Genomic DNA, 22500 nt, shown 5'->3' on the forward strand with positions numbered 1-22500 from the left:
ATATATATATATAAATAAATAAATATATATATATATATATATACATATATATGTTTGTATATATATGTATGTATACATGTACATATATGTACATTTATACATATAAAAACTTACATATATATATATATATATATACATATATATATATATTAATATATATACATATCTGTGTGTGTATATATATATATATATATATATATATATATATATATGTGTGTGTGTGTGTGTGTGTGTGTGTGTGTGTGTGTACATATATGTATATTTATATATATATATATATATATATATACACACACATATATATGTTTGTATATATATGTATGTACTTATACAAACATGCACATATATATATATATATATATATATATATATATATATATATGCAAGTTTTTTTTTAAGTACATACGTATATATAAAAACATATATATGTATGTATATATGTATATATATAAATATGTACACACTCACACATACACATATGTGTGTGTGTGTGTGTCTGTGTGTGTGTATGTGTGTGTGTGTGTATGTGTATGTATATGTATGTATATATGTATATATACACACACACATATATGTGTGTGTGTGTGTGTGTACATATGTGTATATATATGTATATATGTATATATATACATACAGACACATACACACACACACACACACACACACACACACACACACACACACACACATATATATATATATATATATATATATATATATATATATATTTATATATATGCACACCGGTATATATATATAAATGGTTCATATATATGTGTGTGTGTGCGTTCACTGTCTGTTTATATGTTCTTTTCAGCATCTATGTTGTTAAGACATTTTCTTTGTTTTATGGATATTTTCTCTCCTGACTAGTGCTTGCAAGATAAAGTTGTCATCAAGTTGTCTAAATCTTTAAATGAACTTATATTCATAGATAAAGGGAACATAAGCATACATATGAAGAACAATTCTTTATGGAAAGAGCGGAACTAAGTAGCATAAGCACTACAAATATGACTTCAAAGGCTTCACTTGCAATACTGAAATAATATTATATATGTAGAGTAAATATCATCAGTAATTTAACGCAGTGGATGCTCATTACGTCTTCTGTGTGGAAATGGTCTTTAAGTACTCGTAGTAGACAGAAGTCACAACTCCATCTTTAAAGAGAGTGCAGCGTGGACGTTTGGTGCACATCCATTATGATCACGAGACTTCGAAATCAAACATAGGTGGAGCGTGTGTACGAGTAAGTCCTCGAGCCTCGCAGCTGTGTCGAGTGGCACAAGTGGAGGACTTGGTGGAGGAAAGAGGCTGGTGATGAGGAGGCGATAAAGCATGGCGTTTGAGGAAGTGGTGCCGCAGGTGTGGCGAGGCAGAGGAACACCCACCGCAGGCGCCGCTCGCCGCCGTGCCACCGAAGTGCACACGGAAACTATTTTTAAGTGCCGGTTTGGATCTGGCGACGCGAATTTTGGATCCTGTCAAATTTAGGGCGAGACACGCGTGGCACTGGTGCCCGTTTGGGGCAAAGTAAGGCGATCTTGGCGCGGCGCAGGGCCCCCTCGAAGCTAAGTTAGGAGCCTTCGCAAGCTACCGTCGTCAGTCTCCTCCCGGCACTCCCCCAGGCAGGCCCACGGTCCTAGGTGGGTTCCGCACCCTCTCGTGTGTACCTCTTAGTGGTTACCCTCGACGGTGCTACGGTGTTACTGTGCTACATATCTAGTGCTCGTGTCCCCACGCGCTAATATTTGGTACCATCTTTGCTCGCAAAGGGATTTACTCTAAGTGCTGAGGAAACTGTTCGCACAAGTGCAGCGTTCAAGAGGGACGTGCAGGTGCTCCTCAGGGATTACGATCGCACCTGCAGCCCTCCTTGGCGCCGCCCGGTCGCCACGACTAACCTCACGCAGGAGTTCTCTCTCTCTCTCTCAAACGCGAGTAGTGTCATTCGAACCCTGATTCACTAAAGTCCCGCAGAAGCTTCGAAGCCTGTGTGAAGCCAGACGAAGTTTGACGTTAGTCGAGGATACTGTCATTGCCGCCATTCTTTCTTGGGACGCCTGGGATCTTTGTGTGTTTTTGGGGACAGAGGATGAAGGATCAGCAGAGGGGTGGGAGGGGGGAGGGGCGAAGGAGGTTCCAGGGAGGATCAGACTCGGAGCTCACGACCGAGGGAAGCTGCATGAATTGTGAATCTGATACCCGGCTCGTAAGTGCAGACGACGACGCACGTCTCAGGTGTGTAGGTGTGAGTGCGACGAGTGTGCGGGTGTGTGGAAGTCGTGTAAGGCTCGTGTGCGAATGTGTACACTCAAGGGCCTTTTGAGGGTGTGCTTGCAAGGTGTACAAGACGTCTGTGCACTGACACAAGTGTACAAAGGCGTGGTTGCAGATAGGCGTTTGTGCGCGCGTCGGCTCGTGGTTGTACAGGGTGTATGACCTCAGCTTACACGACACTCATGCATATCTGCGACGACTTGTACGCTGTGTGTGTGTGTGTGGGCGTGTTTGCAGAACGTGTGTGGGCGTATATGTCTGCGAGAGCTGGCCTGAGAGTTGTGAGTGAGTCAGCCTTGGGTGACATATGATACGCTTCCCCTCCCCCCCTCCTCCTCGTCCCCCTCCCCCGCCCCTCCTGCCTCAGGTGCAACCAGCGCCGGCGAGCATCCCGACTCCGACGCTGCAGGAGGAGGAGCAGGCATTCCCTGTGGGCGCCGCCATTCATTGCGCGACAAACGGAAGTCCTTGCGAATCAACGCCTCTGTCCCGGGTGAAATACCAACGGCGGGAACGAACAGACTTAACTTGATTTGAAATTCATATCTAATATCACTTGCATTTAGAGTATAAATGTTTAATGTATTTTGTTTGAATATGACGAGATGCCGAAGTAAAGCTAAAGATAGCCAAGTGGGCGCCGGTGTAGACGCGGGCGGAACGCGGGCGGCACGACCAAAATAGCGGGCGGGCAGGGAACGGGGCGGGAGGGGGACCGGGGGGCCACTGCGCGCGCACTTCTCTGAAACGTCGTCTGCCAAGAATAACCCATCTCCTGTTACACGCCCACGGCCCCAAAACGCCCATCAGTACGCCCACTTCTCGGCCACGCCCACCAAGATGGCATCGAGCGATGAGACGATGATAGATAACTTACGATCGTGCGTCGGATTAGCTCTTAATTGATGCGTGGTGATGATTGAGATCATTAAGAATATGATTGATGAATAGCCGAATCGAATTGATAGGAAACAAAATTAATGAATTTAACTTTATTCTCCGCAACTGAAGTTCACTGTCATCGAACCCGAAAGCGATTCGCCAAACCCCACCCGCTCTTATCAGATAGCACGATAGCATCATCTTTAGGATTGATGCTAATGGCGAGTGGGATCCTTGCGAGACGATATATTAGCCTTCAGATCAAAGAGAGACAGACTGAAGAGAAGAGTCTACCTGGCTTTACCCAAACACCCTCCCTCCCTCCCTCCTTTCCCTCCCTTCCTCCCCCCCCCCCCCCCCTTCCCCTCCCGTGAAGCCAGCAGACAGCCTTGTAAGGTGCGGTGGTGTTGCCCCAAGCACATCGGCACCCTCTCCCTCTCCCCTCTTCCCCCCCAAGGTTCACTCATTTCCTCGTTTTCCCCTCTTCGCTTCGATTTTTTTTGTTTTCTTCCTTTCTTTCTCTCTCTCCTATTTCCCTTCTTTCTGTCTGTGTTCTTGTAAGGTTTTTTTTCCCTATCTTCATTTAATAATTTTTGAGCTTCGTGTTCTCCGATATTTGGGCATTTTGTCGACCGCTTCTCATGTGTTGCTCTTCGCATGGACGAGCTATGACTGTCAGCAATGCTCGAGTCTCTGGTCTTACCCCTCGCCCGTGTCTTACGCTCTCCCCTCTCCCCTCTCCCTCCCCCTATCTCCCCTTTCCCTCTGCTCCCCCCCCTCCCCTTCACTCGCGCCGCTTCTCTCTGGGGTATTTCTGGTACTTCCCCGCCGGCTCTGTGACGTCACGGCAAGGTGGGGCATGGCGAGTAATTAGGCCCTAAGAGAAGAAGAAAAGCGCGAGGGAATTCTTTCAGGAAGAGCTGAAGCGTGTGCATAAATGGCGCATATTTCTAGGTCGTTGTCCCCCCCCCCCCCCCTACCCCCTGAGAAATTCCTGCCACTGATTTTTCCCCTTTTCCTCTCCTTGGGCAAGATGACAAAGGACAGTGGAATGCCAAGAATTCGCACCCCCCCCTCCTTCCCCCCCTCCCCCCCCCTATTTTACTATCCTCCTTGAGTAGTGCCAACCCCTCCTGTAGGCTTCCGGTCCGGGCAGGATACCAGCACACCTGTAAATGTTAATATATGTTATTCTTCCTCCCGGATTAGATTACCTTCTCTTTCCTCAGGTTGTAGTATTCCGATACCAGGATGGGGAGGGTGTAAACTGGTGTCCCACAAATAACTTGGGGATGCTGAGGACCTTCATGAGGGGAGGCGAAGGAGGCGATGGGGGGGGGGAGGGGGGACTGAGAATGCCGAGCCAGGCCAAGCGACCTGAAACCGGACTTAAAAATGTCCCGTTTGCATTCCCGCCCGACTTGTCCTGCATTTCCGGAATCGAGTCCAACTGAGAGTGACGTCATTCCATCTATACCTGCCCCTCTATCTCTATATTTAAACTTCTCTACAATCTCCCCTATTTCCCCCATTTCGACCCCCCTCCCCCCTACTATCCCCGCCCTCTTTTCTTGGCACCGATTCCCATCTCGGCGCCGAGGGGCACCATAGAGGTAGTTCGGTGTTGGCTACTAGGTCAGTCGAGTTCCACCTCCACGGCAACGAACACCAGTACGTGTGCTCCTGTGAATTCACTCTTGGTGTTAATACATTACGGTGTCTAAGTTTCTTAAAGCCGTGACATCGCTCCCTAGTCCGTAAATACGTCTATGGTGCGCCTGCCGTGTACTTGTGTGTAAACCCACGCAGGTAAAATTACCAGGAATTGGGCCATACAATTTTGTTTCATCTCGTCGACGATCTGCCATCGGGTTCTATTTTTGCCCCGGCGCCTAAATTTACCGAACGACGTCGTAACGGTGGCTGGAGGTCGCCTGGAGGTTCAGTCGAGAGTCACCTCCTCCCGTGGCAGCATCTCCACTCCCGAGGTACAGCCGAGGTCACGGAAAGACCTGTGCCGTTTGGTGGCGGTGCTCAACCTCGCTTCCCGTGCCTTGTCGGAGGCCGGTGACGCGGGCGAATTTCCTCGTGTTCTTCTCTTGCTTTAATGTATCGTCGAGTCATAAGAAGGATACATATGTGGTCCGCTTGAATGGGGGTCGTGACCCCTCCCCTCCCCCCTCTAATCAGGGCACAACTCCACGTGGCTCGCGATCTGCCCTAGTTTCTCAATTTTTATTTTTTCCGTTTTTCCCTTCCGGTGCATTCATTCGTCATTGCTTCTATTTCGTATTCGTGTTCTATTTCTGACATATTTCTCTTAGCTTTCTAAAAGGATATGATGCTCTTAATATGGGCACTGCCGTGACTTCAAGTGGCACCTCTCACTCGTCGTGAAGTGTAAGCCAACTTTCTCGTGTTTACAGTGAACGTTATGCTTCGCGTGTGCCTGTGTATAAATACGCTGTGGTCTGCCAACGAGAATAACTCGCGAGACACTGGTCATCCGGCCCTAGCAATTTAATTGTTGGCACCGGTGCCAAATCCATACGACTTCGACAGTGTCGAGAGAGTCTGGCGCTCTCTGCTCATTCAGTCGAGTGCCATCAGAGCCTCAAGGAGCACCGCCTTTGACGTGTGTACTGCCAGTGATTATTTTGTGGATAACTTCACTATGGGTTGATAGGCCTATTCTAGTCGCTCAAGGCACCGCTACTTACAGCTGCCAAGTGGCACCCGTGGTATACCCCATTGCTGACGACTCTAATTATACTTCTGCCATCGGTAACAAATATATCTCGCCAAGCCATCGTAGTGGCGACCCGGAGGCTGGAGGTTCAGTCGAGAACAGACTCCTCATCAGTGAGCATCTCTTCCTCCGCGTGCGTCTCCCACGGTTCCTTGTGTGAATGAGCCGATCGCGCCGTACAACGCCTTGGGATCTTTAAAAGTCCACAAAGCTTCGAAGCGAAAAACGAATCATCGAAACGAAACTCAGTGTTTACTCACTTATTAACTCCAGTTCTTATTCGCACAGTGTGTTACGTCTCGAATAGGAACTTGGAAACGTGCAACAGAAGAAGCATGAAAGACCGCGGATTACCTTCAGAGCAATGCCTCAAAGTGCTGCGACTGGTTTCAACCCCAAAGTTATTGTCGCCGGTGTTAACCTTGTCCTTGATAAGCCGCCGCGGTTTTAGTGTTTCACTGCTTCACTGTTTCCTAATCGGGAGTTCGATCGCTTTCAGAACACAATCGCAATAGCGTCTTCACATTTTCCTAAATAAGTTAACTTGCTTTTATATAGACGTAAACAGAAAATCGACAAACTTCCATATATAGAAAAAAATCGAACATCGCTTGAAGAATACAAGCATGCCTTTGCCTTACACATGTAGTGCTTCTCAAGGCATGCCCTCCGCCAGCCGATAGAAGGGTACGAGGGAGGGGGGAGGGGGAAGAAGGTGGGTGTAGTAAGCATTACTCCATCACAAAAAAAACTTTTCACTGCGGCGTCTCAATGTAAAGTTCCCATACGTTCTCGGTATACTGGTATCCGTCTTCTTACACACCTACCCTCCCCCCCCCTCCCTCTCTCCCTCCCTCCCTCCCTCCCTCCTTCCCTTCTCCCCCTCCCCCCCTTTGCTACAAGCGAAGAGAAGGGGGGAAGGGTGCGGAAGGTGAGGACGGGGGGAGAGGGGCGGTAGAGAGGAGGGTTATTGTTGTTGAAACAGTTGAAGGCGTGTGACAGTTCAGTCCAGCATCATCTCTGTCTCGAGAAAGTCTGTGATATTCCTGCTGCTTGTGTTCAGAAAGTGCTCTTAGTGAACAACGGAAATAAAGAGAAAACTAATGCTTCGAATGGATTGTCATTCGTTGGTCTTCTCTAAACGGAAAAGAGAGAGAGACAACCTGGTGATTGAGTGGAAACAATAATAGTGATTATGAGAATGTGTAGAGAGAGTCATACGTGAAATTGTGCAGTGCTCGATGATACTCATACAGTGAAATTTAATGTTATTTTTCTTAAGACACTTCAAGAACAATCAACAGTATATTTCACTACTTAATTCAACTTGAACGATCAAGCCAATCATTTGTTTTCATGCACACTTATGTAATCGAAAGCCAGAAAGATGCACACATAAAAGAATCCGGTGATATTCATATTCTAAAAAAATATATATATATTTATATAAAAAAACCTGCAATCACTGCCCCTCAGCCGCTGGTGTGACGTCACGTGCAATGGACGTGTGCCACAAGAGTAAACAACAAGGGATTTCTCTAAGCACTTGTGTCTTAAGGGTTTGGCAACAACGCCCTCTTCCCCTTGTTCTTCTCCATCTCACTGTTTTGTCTTTCGAGAGGGACGGAGAGAGAGAATAAAAAAACAGGGACTAATTATCTCCCCCGCATTAGCGTAATGAGATACTTTTTTTTCCTTCTTTTTTAAAGTGCGCCATCTTACGTGAAGTTCGGCGAGAGAGAAGGTCTTCATGCTTCAAATACACAACTTGATACCTGAACAATTCTTGTGGAAAGTAGCAAGGGTCGAGGCAGTTCATCCATTTTGGCTGAGAGCAATTTTACCTGATAAATGTTGTGCTATGACGCAATCCCCCGTTCTTGAAACCAGGGCTGCCAACCCCTACAACTTTGCTCACCTCGAAACACGAACAAAAACTATGATGTTCCTGACCATAAGCACTTCACTTGAATAACTTTTCAATGGGTGGATAGTAAAACTCAAGAGCAGTTTTAAAAGGGCTCTTAGAAATGTTCTTTAAACTTAAGCACGGATAGAATACGGGAAAAAGTGAAGTAACTATGGCTGTCATTGAAACAGTGCAGAGATTACGCGTCATTTTTGCAACAACCTTGCTATTATCCTGCCTCAGTCCATGACCCTGAGTGCTATAATGCGGCCATAAAATCACACTTGCTTGAGTAATAGCACTACGGAAGAGACGTTACATAATACGGTAATTTTGCTGTATCTTCACCTCCTCTCACTCGCCCGACGAAATACTACCCATTGTCATTCCTCCTTTTCCCAGACGGAGGCGAAAGTTACTATAATTCGCTCATTTTCCTCTTTCTCACGCGTCCGGGTTGCTCAGGTGGCTACTCGGTCACTGGGCGGTGCTGCACCCGCGCTGTCAGCAATTTTGCATGGCAGTTGCATGAATACGATGCAAAGAGCGACTGCAAAACATGTCGGCTGATCAAACCGCTCTTGCCTATATTGTTGTTTGGGGAAATTTCCGATTCTGTATTCATAGCAACATATTATCTATGCATACATACGTACCTGTATACATACATCCATATATGTATGTATATATCTATGTATTCATTCACATCCCACCTATCAATTATCTCGCCTGCATTTCACGTTGTCCACAAATACTACCCTTTCCACCCTCCGACAGCCCACCGTCTTGACACGAACCTCTCTCTTCTCTCCCCCAACAGCTTTCTCAGTTCTCTTTGTTGGTTGAGCACCTCCTAAAAAAACCGCCACCATGGACGCCATCAAGAAGAAGATGCAGGCGATGAAGCTGGAGAAGGATAACGCCATGGACAGGGCGGATACCCTTGAACAGCAGAACAAGGAGGCCAACAACAGGGCTGAGAAGGTAACATCAACTTCCTGAAGGAGGAACTACACGCAGAAGGGAAACCCGAGGGGCAGGAACACTTTAAGTATAGGGGAGAGGGTTGTGGGAGGGTGGGGATGAATGGGGGGGGGGGCGTAGGGGAGATTCTTGCTTGAACAGGGCTAGTTAATCGTGAGGGTTTTTAATTAATCTAGTTTCCTTTGTGTTAAGAATATTTTGTTTTTTCTTGGGGGGGGGGGGGGGGTAAATGTGGTAAGGGACGGGGATTTCTTTAGTCACAGAACATATAGATTAATGGGTTTGTTTACTTAGAAAAAGTGGTCATTAAATAGCGCTCTTAGGGGATTCATTACATGGATACATAATTATAGTGGGAAAAACTTTGAATATTAGATAACATTTAATTAACGTTAGAATTCATTGACCTACTCAGAATATTTTGTTTTTCTTTTTTGGTCGAGTAGTAGACACTCATACAATATATTGTCACCTTCACAAATACACAGACAAAGTTTAATGTTAAGATGCTTTTTTTTCAGTAGACTAGAAAAATGTAAATTTTTGTCTTTGTTTTTTGAACCCAGTAGCCAGGAATTTGTTGAAATTGTCATACCGTACTGTCAATTAGGATAGATTCTATGTTGTATTTTAGCAATAAATTTGTTTGCTTGCTTCTTTGTAAAGTATTCCTGAGAAAAAAAGAGATAAAATTAGAATCCAGTAGTTTTGTATTATGTCACATATATCGTAGCTTTGGTAAAATTGAGGTGTTTATTTTACTTAGTCAGATTTTAATATTAGGTCCGTTGCTACCACCATCAAGCGATATTAATCAAAATCTAATATTTGTAAATATGTAGATGTTTAGCTTCATGAACGCCACGAGCAACGAGCCTAATATGTTTTTACTCCCATTTTGAAATAGATGATTTAGATGATTTAGTCGTAAGGTCATAATGTAACCAGTGAGCCGCTTTTGCAACAGTCACAATCACTTAGCACTACAGCGAGTACAGTGTCAGCAAGCTAAAAATGCTAGCACTGTAGACTGTCTTGCTGAGAAAGGCTGCCGAAGGGTTTCACTGGCATAGATCTCGTAGTCAAATCACTAGATCGCTTCAGTCAGCAATTTAGTTTTCAGTCACGTGTTTTATGAAATTTCAACTTTAACGTCATGGGCAAGAAATGTGGAAAGAGAGTATTAAGAATCAATAAAATGCTTACGTTAGAGAGCGATCTAGTGAGACCGTATCGTCTGTATAAAGGTGAGAATATTGGTAATGTAGTAAGCACGTTTCCCTTTTACGCTATCCCTTGCTGAATACTCGAGAGTACTGCGTTTAGCACTTTAGTTTTTCAGTTATTCACTTATTTATTTATTTATTTGTTTATTATTATTATACGAAACATTGCTAAACAAACGTGGTTATCTCGATACGATGTTTGCTTCACTATCCCATCAGTTCTCTAAAACAGATGGACTTTTGCTTGTCTTTATATGGATTCGAGCAGCTAGGACGGAGCTCAGAATTCTGGTGAATAGTCCAGTGTAGTGCATTGTCATATTCTTATTATTGATGATGATATATTACACTCGACAAGACACAATCCAAAGCATAACATTTCAAGCTTCACGCATAACACCCGTTTCTCGAACAATATAGTTTGTCAAGTCTATAAAAATTCAGTCATTTTACATTGCTCTGTTCCGATACATCTCAAGCACACGTTCGAGAAACTCAGCAAAATTCAGCTGTGTGATTCTACGCGTACCGAGCTATCCAGCCACGCCCATGGTCCAGGTCGTCGTTCTCGAGGGCACCCACACCCTCACCCAGTCGACAAACCATGGGCGCAAGGTCGTGGATAACTCGGCGTAGCGATTGCCAGCGGGGTGGTCATATATCCCCAAGTCCCTCTTGAAGACAAGGCGATAGATGAGCACCGCGCTTATCAGCTTCTTGCCCCTGTTAACTCCTGAGCCTCCAGGTGCACACAACACCTCGGCAGGCGATTTCACTTGACCCGCCCACTCTCATTCCCGGGTCTCTCACCCCCTCGCCCTCCAACCAATCGACTTACAAAATACACCGCTATCCTCCCTGGATGTTTCCTACCCACAATAACCATCGTTACCCCCATAATATTGCTATAGGCTGAGGACGAAGTGAACAAGCTGCAGAAGAAGATGCAGCAGCTGGAGAACGACTTGGACCAGGTTCAGGAGTCCCTACTGACCGCCAACAACCAGCTCGAGGAGAAGGACAAAGCTCTCTCGAACGTAAGTGTCTTTCGGTGTCGGCCTCGAGCCCCATTAACCGAGCAGTTTCTCCTAGGCTGAGGACGAAGTGAACAAACTTCAGAAGAAGCTGCAGCAGCTGGAGAACGATTTTGATCAGGTGCAGGAGGCTCTGCTCACCGCTAACAACAACGCCGTGGAAAAGGACAAGGCTCTGGCCAATGTAAGTTGCGTAGACGTGCGGTCTGTCCCGCCCACTCACACTTTCGAGTTTCCCCTAGACCGAGGAGGAGATTCGCATAACGCAGAAGAAGATGCAGCAGGTCGAGAATGAGCTCGACCAGGTTCAGGAGCAGCTGTCCGTCGCTAACAATAAGCTTGATGAGAAGGAAAAGGCCTTGCAGAATGTAAGTAAGGCTGCAGGCCGCCGCCGCCGACGCTGCTCAACTCCAACGCTTGTTCACATTATTTTTCTTCTTTTTTTCCATTACGTTGTGCACTTACCCTAGAGCGAGGAGGAGGTTCACAACCTTCAGAAGAGGATGCAGCAACTTGAGAACGACCTTGACCAGGTGCAGGAATCCTTGCTGAAGGCTAACATCCAGCTTGTGGAGAAGGACAAGGCCCTCTCTAACGTAAGTGAGGCGGGGCCCGTCGCCGGCGCAGGAGCGCCCCGCCTTCACCCCAGAGCTTGCCCCGTCCAGAATTCCAGACGCTACTAATGTCGCGCGGAGCCGAGCATGACCCATTTTAAAGAAAAGTCAATACATTTGCAATTTAAAATCAGAGTTCCCGTTTAAAGCCTTCTGTGCAATTATGTCGAGATGATTTCCGTCCCTTTTCCGCACCCCTGACAGCCCCACTGTTGAACACCCTCTCAATTTGATCCGTGAAAGCGTCCTCTGGTTTTCCGCGAGAGCCCTTCGGAGGCAGAGAGGGTCTCCGCATCCTGAGTTCTTGTTCCTCCACGCCCAGCGAATAAAAATAATAATTCTAAAATTCAAAAATCCTGCCTTGGTCTATCCGTCAGCACGCGCCCTGGCATGAGATAGGATTTACTAATGATATAACCTTAACCTTCAGGACTGCCCCCTCCCCCTCCCCTTTATTCCCTCTGCCTGATCATGCATCATGCAAAAAATGCATTTCCCAATCAATGTTTTCCCTTCATGTATTTTTGACTTTAATTTTTTCACACTGATTTTGTTTTTTAAATGGCTTTATTTGTCAGTTCACAATTTTCCCTTCAAACAGCCAACCACCATTCATTCAGCATCATTTACTTTAACACCCCTCAAAAAACAACAACATGGAAATTTTAGGCGAGCACGGGAAAACATTTTTTTTTTTTTTGTAAAATTTTGACTTCCCTCCCCATAAAAGTAGAACAAAAAATCACAACGTCCCCGGAGACCAACTGAATGTTCCTTATCAAGTAGTTGTAGCAGCCCTGTAGTGGTAATTTCGAAATAAAAAGAAGTTGTATGACTCTGGCATAGGCCTACAATCCCGACAGTTGGATTTAATTAGGTTCTTTCAAGAAATAGAGACGAAGAAGCATAAAGATGGCAGGCTTTGAGTCTCTCTCTTGAAACACCAAAGATCCCATTGAGATTATAGGTTTATCTCTAGCCACGTAGTCCCTTCTATGCACCCACTGTAACGATTCCCATAAGTTTTTTCCACACTGTTCCCAAATTTACGGAATGCCAAAATGATTCAATTCGGTAACCATGAGATCCGTAATTACAATCAGGCGAGAACTATTCTGAATGAGCTTGTTCCGAGTTATATCCCCGAGGGTAGCACGTTCCTGCTATTTAAAAAAAAAAATATGTATATTATTTCCAGTGACCTTTCCTTTCTTCGATTTTTATTTCCAGTTAGCTTTCTATTTCATTTTGTATTCCCCTTCGTAGACTAAAGCTCTACTAAACAGTCTAACGTGTAAGGAATTGTCTCGGCTCAGCTTTGAGAAGTGTTATTTTCCCCGAGACTTTCCGATGAAGAGAAAAAACAACAACAAAAAAAAAAACACTGAAATGAAGAATTTAAGAATGACTTCAATCGTGTAGTAGTATTAGCTAACTCGAGTGACTAATTTTGATGTGATATTGCCAGGGTCCGTATGCGAAATCCTCAAAAAAAAAAAAAAAAAAAAAAATTGAAAAGACGAAGCGATAAATGCGCATTGCCCATTTTCTGACGGGCATTTTGCACGCAGCGCGATAAGCTTTTTTTTTTTTTTCCCGTACGCCACGAACGCGATCACAATTGCTTCACTTATTTTATTCTTATGGAGCTGCTGTTGCTGTTGATGCCGGTGGAGATATCATAAGAATACCATCCATATTAAAACAAACCTAGCTAAACCAACTTAAATCTCAAGAAAAAAAAATCAGAAAAAAAAAAACGGCGGGATAAAAATCAACATTGCTCTAAACTTCACCAACCTAAATGTCATCCCTTTTCACCAACATTCAACATGATATAGAAGAAAACGTCACAGTCATCACTGCAAGACAGAGCCACTCTCATCACCACAACGCCAGAGTGTCGCCGCTGTGCTGTCACCTCTCTCTCTCTCTCTCATCATCACAATACTCATTAAAAACAACAAAGCTTCTTTCTTTTTCAGCTACTAATCGTTATGACAATGTAACCAGTTATTTCAATGGGTTATTATCATATTATGATTTTTTTACTGCACTTTCTTTTCTTTTCTTTTCTTTTTTTTTTACTTTTTTTTCTCTCTTCCTGTCTTTATTTGGTGTATCTCTCAGCTTCATATAACAACATGCATGGCAACATCCCCGGAGTAAACTCCTGAGCATATTTTACACTATAAAGTCCAAATTCCAATTGTACTTGTAACAACTTACGAACAACTCACGCTTGGCTTTGGAACAAAACGAGCCTTTTTTCATTAAATCATAAACAAGAGAGAACCGTATACACGTATATACGCAATATATATATATATATATATATATATATATATATATATATATATATATAATACGCATACGTGTATACAAGAAACACATCACCAGATTTCACTCCTACTTCAAAATACGAGACGTCAGCCCAGGATCAAGACCACGTGAGCCATAACTTCATCTGGAGCTCCCGAGCCTCCCCTTTGCAGCTGACCCAAGGTAACCCGAGCTGCCTGAACTGACCTCACGTCTGGAGGGTGAGTATGACTTCTGTTCCCCCCCCCGTTTCCTCCCTATTTTGGGGTAGGGAGAAGCGGGGGGGCCTGTTCTCTGGTCGGGATTGTAAGTTCATAATGACAAAGGATGGATTTTGATGAGACACCGAATGGGGTAAAGAAAAAAAACAAAGTATTGTGTCGATTTTCGTGTAAGGAAGAGTGTATTTGAGCGAAGTAGTTCATACGTGTTGCTTAACGAATTGCGAACGGTGAGGATCTAAATACTCAAGATATTCAAGTAAGGCTGGTTTGTATCTAGTGTCGAAGAGAAAATATGTAATATATATATTCAATTCAGTGATTCTTCCATATCAGAAATTTTAGACCGTTCTTCGCATTTTTAGTAGGTTCAGTCCTGCCAAAATCTTAAACGCATCGCAGTTTCACGAAGAAACAGAGTAAGAGGCTTCACCTATATAGGATTTCTTTCTTCATGGAATCCATGGCATTTGAGGAGCGCATGCACGCACGCATGGCGGCCTAGGCAGGGTAGTAACCACTTCTTGTTTCCGAGTGTGGTTTTAGACATAAGGGGAATGCGAAGATTTCGAGTAAAACAAAAGTTTGGCGTTCTCTTCAAGAGCGGCGACCGGCTAAATATAGTAATGGAAGGGTATGCGGGCACATGCGTGGCCAGGAGCCATAAATGGAACAGGGGGCCCGCTGGCGCCGACCCCCTCAGTAGTGGCCCGACGACCCTGCCGATGCCACCGTCGTCCCGGTGCCAACCTCATGCCCGCGGCCTGCTCCTCTTATCTCAGGACAGGATAAGTGCGTTACGAAAGCCTCACGCGATAACGAAGTGTTAAGAGTGCGTTCCGCGAAGGAAAAAAAAGAGCGAGTGTCGAACGGCGCGTGTTTGAAAGTCCCGCGGTTGGCAGGCAGTAGGTTGGCTCGCTGCCACCAGTGGCGCTGCCATCGCTCGACGTGAGTGTAAACACAGTGGTGGAAACATGGACTCCACCTCTAACAGTGTGACAGCTCCGGGAAATCACTCTCATTCCTCCCCTATAGACAGTGTTAATAACAATACGATGCAAAATGGGATTGCCACGCCCTCGGGTGACTCAGAAGAAACAGACGAAGTTGAAAGTGTAAATAGCAGTGTGGGAAACAGAACTTCAGTGAACGGTGGAGTGGCACTCGGTAGTGTTGGCAATGTTACGAGCTCATCAGCTGACCGTGATAGAAACGTAAATAATGACGTTGATGCCAAACCAGACCCCGAGGACGACAAAGAGCTAGAGGAACTTGCCAAACTCAGGTGTCAGAGCGTGGCCACAGAAGTCGTGGCCGAGAGATACAAGCGAAGATGTTCAGATTATCCGGGTTTCGCGTTCGGTTCCTCCATTTTCAGTTCGAATACAATGATGAAGTTCAGCATTATAAAGAACGAGTTGCACAACATCATGAATGTGCAATTGAAAAGGGTTAGTATTTCATGTTTACTTTGATTTTTGGTGTTAGTGTTGGCAACTGTGTCCAAGTCTTCCTGCTAGTTGTTATTATTATTTTTTATTATTCTGTTCTAAATTGGTTTTCACAAATACATTAACTCCTCACACGACACGGGCTTTGAAAGGAAAAGTATCGGGGAAAAAAGTTAGTATTTATATCGAACAAGACATTTTCCAACTCCTTGCTAAATAGAAATAAATGTCAAATCGTATATTGGCATCTGAGCAAAGTGGTGGCAACAGTGCGCAGAGTTTAGCACGTGTTTGGCTCTCCCTCCCTCCCTCTTTTCTCTCTCTTTCGTTTATACTTCATTCTCTTTCGTTCAGTCTTATTCTCTCTCTTGCTTCTTTCTGCTCTTTGAACTTTTCTTTCCTTATGACTTCACTTTCTCTCTCTCTCTCTCTCTCTCTCTCTCTCTCTCTCTCTCTCTCTCTCTCTCTCTCTCTCTCTCTCTCTCTCTCTCTCTCTCTCTCTCTCTCTCTCTCTCTCTCTCTCCCTCTCCCTCTCTCCCTCCCTCTCTCTCTCTCCCCCTCTCTCTCTCTCCCCCCTCCCCCCCCTCATCTTCTCTTCCTCCATTTTCCTCTTCCCTCTTCCTCCGCCTGTGTTTCTCCTCACCGCTCCGCCCTCCCATGCCTTGACGTAACATCAAACCACAGCAGTGACTAAGGCATTTTGACATTTCTTGGCACTTTGCACACGCCCTGATCAGGCCGCCGCGCAGCAAACAAGTTGTTCAGTTGTTAGGCCTTCACAACCGATAGTTCGATAGTTAAGATACATATGGAGATTCATACAAGCACATGCTTATATACATAGATGCATTCGCGTACGTGAAACTTGTATCCGTACATATACTGAACACATACAAACACAACCTAGCAAATGTAATTAACCTACATAGTCTATACATACACAGACACTCTTAAAGCCTAAATACGCACATACTCATGCTCATGTACACATTAGATACATTACATGCACACTCACACAAATATATATATATATATATATATATATATATATATGTATATTTATGTACATGCTTCCGGACACCCTGCTTGAATTTGCACACACACACACACACACACACACACACTCACACACACACACACACACACACACACACACACATACATACACACACATACATACACACACATACATACACGCACACACACACACACCCACACACAAACACACCCACACACAAACACACCCACACATAAACACACCCACACATAAACACACACACACACCCACACACACACACATACACACACACACACACACACACACACACACACACACACACACACACACACACACACACACACACACACGCACATACACATATACATACACGCACATACACATATACATACACACATACACATATACATACACGCACATACACATATACATACACGCACATACACATATACATACACGCACACACACACACATACATACACGCACACACACACACACACACACACACACACACACACACACACACACACACACACACACACACATATACATACACACACACACACACACACACACACACACACACACACACACACATATATACACATACACACACACACACACATACACACACACACACACACACACACACACACACACACACACACACACACAATCCAATAACATACACATACTTAAACGCATATCGATACACACAACTATACATATGCAAATAACCTGTCAGTCTTTCGCACAAACACACCATCACCACCAACCAAGGTAGAGGGTGGGTGAAGGGGGGGGGGGGGGGGTGAGGGGTGTGTGTGTGTGGGGGGGGAGATGGTGGTTCACATTGAACACAAACCAACGAAGGCAGCGGAAATGAGCGAGGGAGAGGTACATGACAGAACAGCTCCTTCCTTGTACAGCCATGTTTCGAACACTTAAGAGAGAGTTCAAAGTTTAGCGGCGTTCATGACGAGGCCTAGTAAGGGGCGGCGGGGTTAAGGGGTATGCCATGTGATACGGCATTATTTGAATTGATTCGCGGGATAGACAGTGCTGGGCTTTCAATGACAGGTGTCCTACGAGTCTAAAAATCACTCGAATTTCGTTCTAAGGAACCAAAGAATCAACGGGTTAAGATTCACAATCCGTTTGATATTTTGGTTCTGTCGGAATTCCTGAATCCGGGCACCGTATTTCTTCATTTTTTTCGTAATTTATCGAGTCTGAACAAAATCCAGGAGATGTTTCCCCCAAAGCCGAACAGACGGAAAGTGGCGGCGGCGTCGGCGGCAATGGCTGTAGCTTTGCGGAAGCTGTTAGTCCAAAGACGGCCCCGAGGATTTGGTCCTGTGAGGAGGGTGAGTCACCTGGCAGGCATATGGGCAGCCCCCCACCTGACCCCCTCCTCAAACGCCTCTTTCTCTCTCTTATCTATCTCTATTTTGGCCTTTTCGTTACAAACTGTTCACTTCAGAAGTTTAGTTTCACCAAACAAGTCGCTTTCTTGCAAAGTCCTGAGAGTATATTGCCCTCCAGGAGATACCAGATGACTAATCAGGATCAGACTGTTAGGAAAGAGGAATGTTCAACCGTTTCCTTGAGTTTACGTCATGGCCGGACTCTTCTGTGTCAAGGTACAGCAGTCATTGCGCATGCCTTATGGTCCTTATATCTCTTCGAATACGGACGGCACAGATGTTCTAAGGACGCCCTCACTTCTGAAATGACATGAAATCGCTCCTCGTTTATGAATTGGTGGCAAACGCAGCCATTACAGGTACACATCTCTTGAATGTCCGTTGGCAGGTGCACTCTACTGGTCGGGCTGCGCATGCGCGTGTCAGGATCAGCTGTCAGGCGGACTTGAGAGGGATAGTGTACAAAATATAATTCATTTAAGCTGGAAAAACTTTCACGCCATCCACGGCTGAATCACACTTCCCCAGATTCTCGATAAATGAAGTAGAAATGCCCAAGAGAATGCTTTGTGGCGCCCCTGGCTGGGTATGGGCGCCGGGGGATGACGTCAGACGCGATGTACGAAAACGCCAGTGATAAACCAATAATTATTTGCGATAAAGAGTCAGATTTCAGTTGAGCTTATTTTTCTTTCACATTTCGGTATTTTTTCTCTCTCTTCTAAATCCTGATGGCATTAATTTAGTCACGCCTTTTTTCGATAAAGTCTTAAGCCTCTTCTGACATTCGGCGAACCTTACACTTTTATCTTTTTCTTCTCTCTCTCTCTCGCTATTCCCTTGTCTCTCCTTGTTCTTGTTTTATTCCAAAATGTCCCCCTTATACAAACATCTCATCGCTTTACTCACATCGCGCATCTCGATAAAGTCATGTGGCTGTGGAGACATTTAGCGAAGAGTAAAGGTTTTTATTTGGCGAGTCCCGGGTCCCCAGATGACACCTTATTTGGAAGACGTCCCACTGAAGACTTTCTCTGAAGGATGTTAGTCTGGGATATTTTTCACCTGACGCTTATGATTACGCAAGCACGAAACATTTTCACAGCGAGAGCCAGATGTTGGGTTTATGCGAGAGCGTTGTAGTCATGTATCGTAGAGGATGTCGTGAACGGGTTCTGTTGAAATGTGTTATCGCGCATGGACGTTTGAAGATGTCAATTTTAACTTCATCTTGTATTTGCTAATGTTCTTGTTAATATGCGAATATGAATACACATTTTCGTTATAATTGTGGTTGTGGTTATAATGATCATTGCGACTGCTGTAGATTTGACTTTGATTTAGTTAAACGACGTGGTAACTTTTTTGTATTTGGCGCCCAGAATTTCATCCACACCCTTACACCGGCTGTCGGCAATACCTCTTCAAATGTCTAAAGTAAATCGTGACTGTTGATTAATTTGTCATTGGTTGTTACTGTTGGTTTCATACTGCCATATAAGTCATTTGGATTAATAACAGATGAGTCGGGATGATATAACCAGTAAAGGTGATTTAATGACTCAGGTGGGCTCGCGGAGGGATTCAAAACTTTTACCACTCTTTGAGGTCAAAGTAGACATTACTCGTTCAATATCCGAAGTATCCCTATCAATCCAACAAAGCAATCGTCAAACACACTCCCTCTCTTGTTGTATTTCACACGTACACCACCCCATAACGAAATTTGAAAAAAAGGGAGTTACAGGGCGAGGGCGGGACTAGTTTAAGGGGCGGAGTCAGTCAGCGGCGAGGTTGCTACGCGGCCGCCGATCCGAGTCATCCAGCCCGACGACTCTCGCGACTCAGTCTGATTGCTGAGTTGGTCCGAGTGACACCTTACTGTGTTAATTCTGTGCAAGATGACGACCGTAGGCAAAGGAGCAGACCTGATGGAGGTCCTTAAAAAGAAAATGCGTCAGGCCAAGGAAGATACAGAACGACTAAAGGATGAGAATGAGGAACTGTCTCGCAAGCTACACATGGAAATCCTCAGGAGAGAAGCCGTGAGTGTCAAAGCCAGAGAAGAGGAGGAATTTAATGGATGGCAACCGATCCTTTTTACTTGTTTTTAGCCTCCCCCCCTCCCCGACATTGTTTCCAGACCTTCTCAGTCTGGTTCTCACCTCCTCCCCCATTCATCAATAGTCATTCCCTCCCCTTAACCATCGTGTTTAGCGTAGTCGTGGGCGTCCTTTCCTCCCCGGGAAGAGGGATTTAAGAGGCCGTGTTCAAGAGGGCCCAAGAGGAGCGTCGGTTGAGAGGCGAGGCTGGGTGGGTGTGTTCCCTCGCTCGATAATTTCTCTCAGCCGCGCCGGTGTGTGTGTGTTTGTGTGGAGCTGCTAGCGATTTCCCCCCCCTTCAATATTCGCCGCTGCTTTGTCACTATGGAGAGAACGAGGGAGGAATGTCCGTGCGATAGTTCCAGAGGGGGGATTTTGAAGGTTTAAATTCGTATGTTGTGGGAAGAGAGGAGTTTTTAAGCTTGACTTTGAGGACCGGGAGGGCGAAGGAGGAGGGAGGACGGGAGGAGGGGAGTGTTAGGCCGGGAGGAGGTTGCAAGTTGATAAAAATTCTTTTATCATGGCAGATTAGTCCGCCCGTTCGAGGCTTGGAATTTCCTAACGCCGCCTCGGAGACAGTTGGAGTGAGAGACTTCTAAAACCCACCCACTTTTTCTTCTCATCAGTAAATTCGAAATTGATCTTTTGTCTATTTTCTTCTCCACTGAAGCGGTTTTTTCTCTCTGAGGACATTCACACGTGTCGACTAAAGACAGTTTTCAACATAGCTTAATTTGGATCCTCATAATATGTATCACAGGATAACGTAATATTCGAGAGAAAATGTAGAGTCGGAAAGCACAATTCGGGTGAAGAAGAAAAAATTGCGTTTGGTTTCTGCCCTGTCTGCATTCCACTGTCAATACCAGCGCATAAACAGAGACAAGGAGAGGCCCATGTTGAATGCAGGAATCACAGGCCCGTTGTCTGCCCCCTAGCAGTGCCAGTTTCATGGGTTTTCTTTTCTTTTTTTTATCTTTTTTTCGCTTTTTCTTCTGGGTTTCGCTACCGACGGGTGTTTTAGAGAGACCAAGTTACTCTTTCTTGAGAACTGTAGAGGGTTGAGAGTAGGGCGGCTTGAAGTAGTAATGGTGGGGTAAATGAAGAGGGTAAATACTAAGTGTATATAATGCTGTCTAGTTTCACCTCCCGTCTTTTTTAGAGAGAATAACTGCCCAACGACCTCTTTTCAAACGCATGCGAGGTCGTCAACGGTTTTGTTTAGTTTTTTCTTCTTTTTGAATAGTTACTGTTTTAACTGCAAACTGCTGCTAATTCCGCTGTGGAACGGTGAACAGTGCTTTTCCTCGTTCTGATTAGATTATTAGGAGCGATAATACGCCGTCTCGAAACAGCAGGCGACTGTGGCACCTCGGCGTAATTAGCATAAGGGTGAAAGTGTCGGCTGGTCGTTGTAATTTGGGTGTAGGTGGAGAATGTACATAAAAAAAAAGTAAAACAGAGGGTCGGGAGAACAATGCGTGATTGTTGTGAAAATGTTCCTATTTTGTCCTCGGAATCTCGGTCGACCCCCCCACCCCTCCCTCCCGAGTTTTTGGGGATCTTCCTCCCCTTCTCGGTCTGTGCTTGGCATCACCGACACACTCGCTGACCATGAAAACAGGTGTGTCATGAGCCAAGCAGGTGCATGAGAACCCGATTCAATTGTTTTATAATCAACCATATCGCAGTCAAATTGCTTGTTCAGTGGACGACCTATGTATGACTAGGACCATCCCCTTCTCTCTCTCGTGTGTGTCTGTCTGTCTCTGTCAGTCTGTCTGTCTCTTGTGTCTGCGTGCTTGCTTGCATTGGTGCTTGTTCGTAAGGGCCATGAGACACCCGGGCCACCTGTCTGGGTATAGATTTCAGCGTAGGTCACGATCATTTTTCAGAAGGTTAAGACCTCCCGAGAGCTTAAAAAGTCTCCCTTGGCGCAGTGTTGGGTGACGCCAGCAACACGATCTGAGAATTTCCTGTTGGCAGGAGGAGGAGGAGGAGGAGCAGCAGCGGGAGCCTGTAGGAGGAAGGAAGTCCCCTTTTCTTGGCGTGTTAAGAGGCTGCAATAGGTGGTAACACGGCGGATCTTTGGGCGTGCGAGAGGAGGAGGAGGAGGAGGGGGAGGAGGGGGGTGAGGTGTGGCTAGTGGGTGAAGGTATGGATGAAGGACTGGTAGGAGGGAGGGAGGGCGGGTGGGCAAGGTTACCCTGCCTGCCACCCTTCCTCCCTACCTCCCCCATTCCCCCATACTCTGCCCCATTCCGTACCTCTTCCCACC

At 45.4% G+C, this 22500-nt stretch overlaps 1 protein-coding gene across 30 annotated transcripts in view; it reads left to right on the forward strand.

The window, feature by feature from the left end:
• The first annotated feature begins 1490 nt into the window (after positions 1-1490).
• The window catches only part of LOC125048035 (tropomyosin), a 51220-nt gene continuing 30210 nt past the window's right edge, over positions 1491-22500 (forward strand). For 11 of the 30 annotated variants that reach the window (XM_047646628.1, XM_047646623.1, XM_047646627.1 and 8 more), the window contains exon 1: positions 15184-15675. In XM_047646628.1, coding sequence (XP_047502584.1) covers positions 15199-15675 — 477 coding nt within the window. In that variant the 5' untranslated portion in view covers positions 15184-15198. Of the gene's footprint in view, positions 1650-5055; positions 5154-5662; positions 5801-5932; positions 6048-8643; positions 8808-10944; positions 11071-11125; positions 11252-11309; positions 11436-11537; positions 11664-15161; positions 15676-19958; positions 20166-22500 lie in introns of those variants that run through there. The other 19 variants (XM_047646649.1, XM_047646650.1, XM_047646641.1 and 16 more) reach the window with 16 other exon arrangements.

Source organism: Penaeus chinensis, chromosome 42, assembly GCF_019202785.1.
Source record: "Penaeus chinensis breed Huanghai No. 1 chromosome 42, ASM1920278v2, whole genome shotgun sequence".
NCBI lineage: Eukaryota > Metazoa > Arthropoda > Malacostraca > Decapoda > Penaeidae > Penaeus > Penaeus chinensis.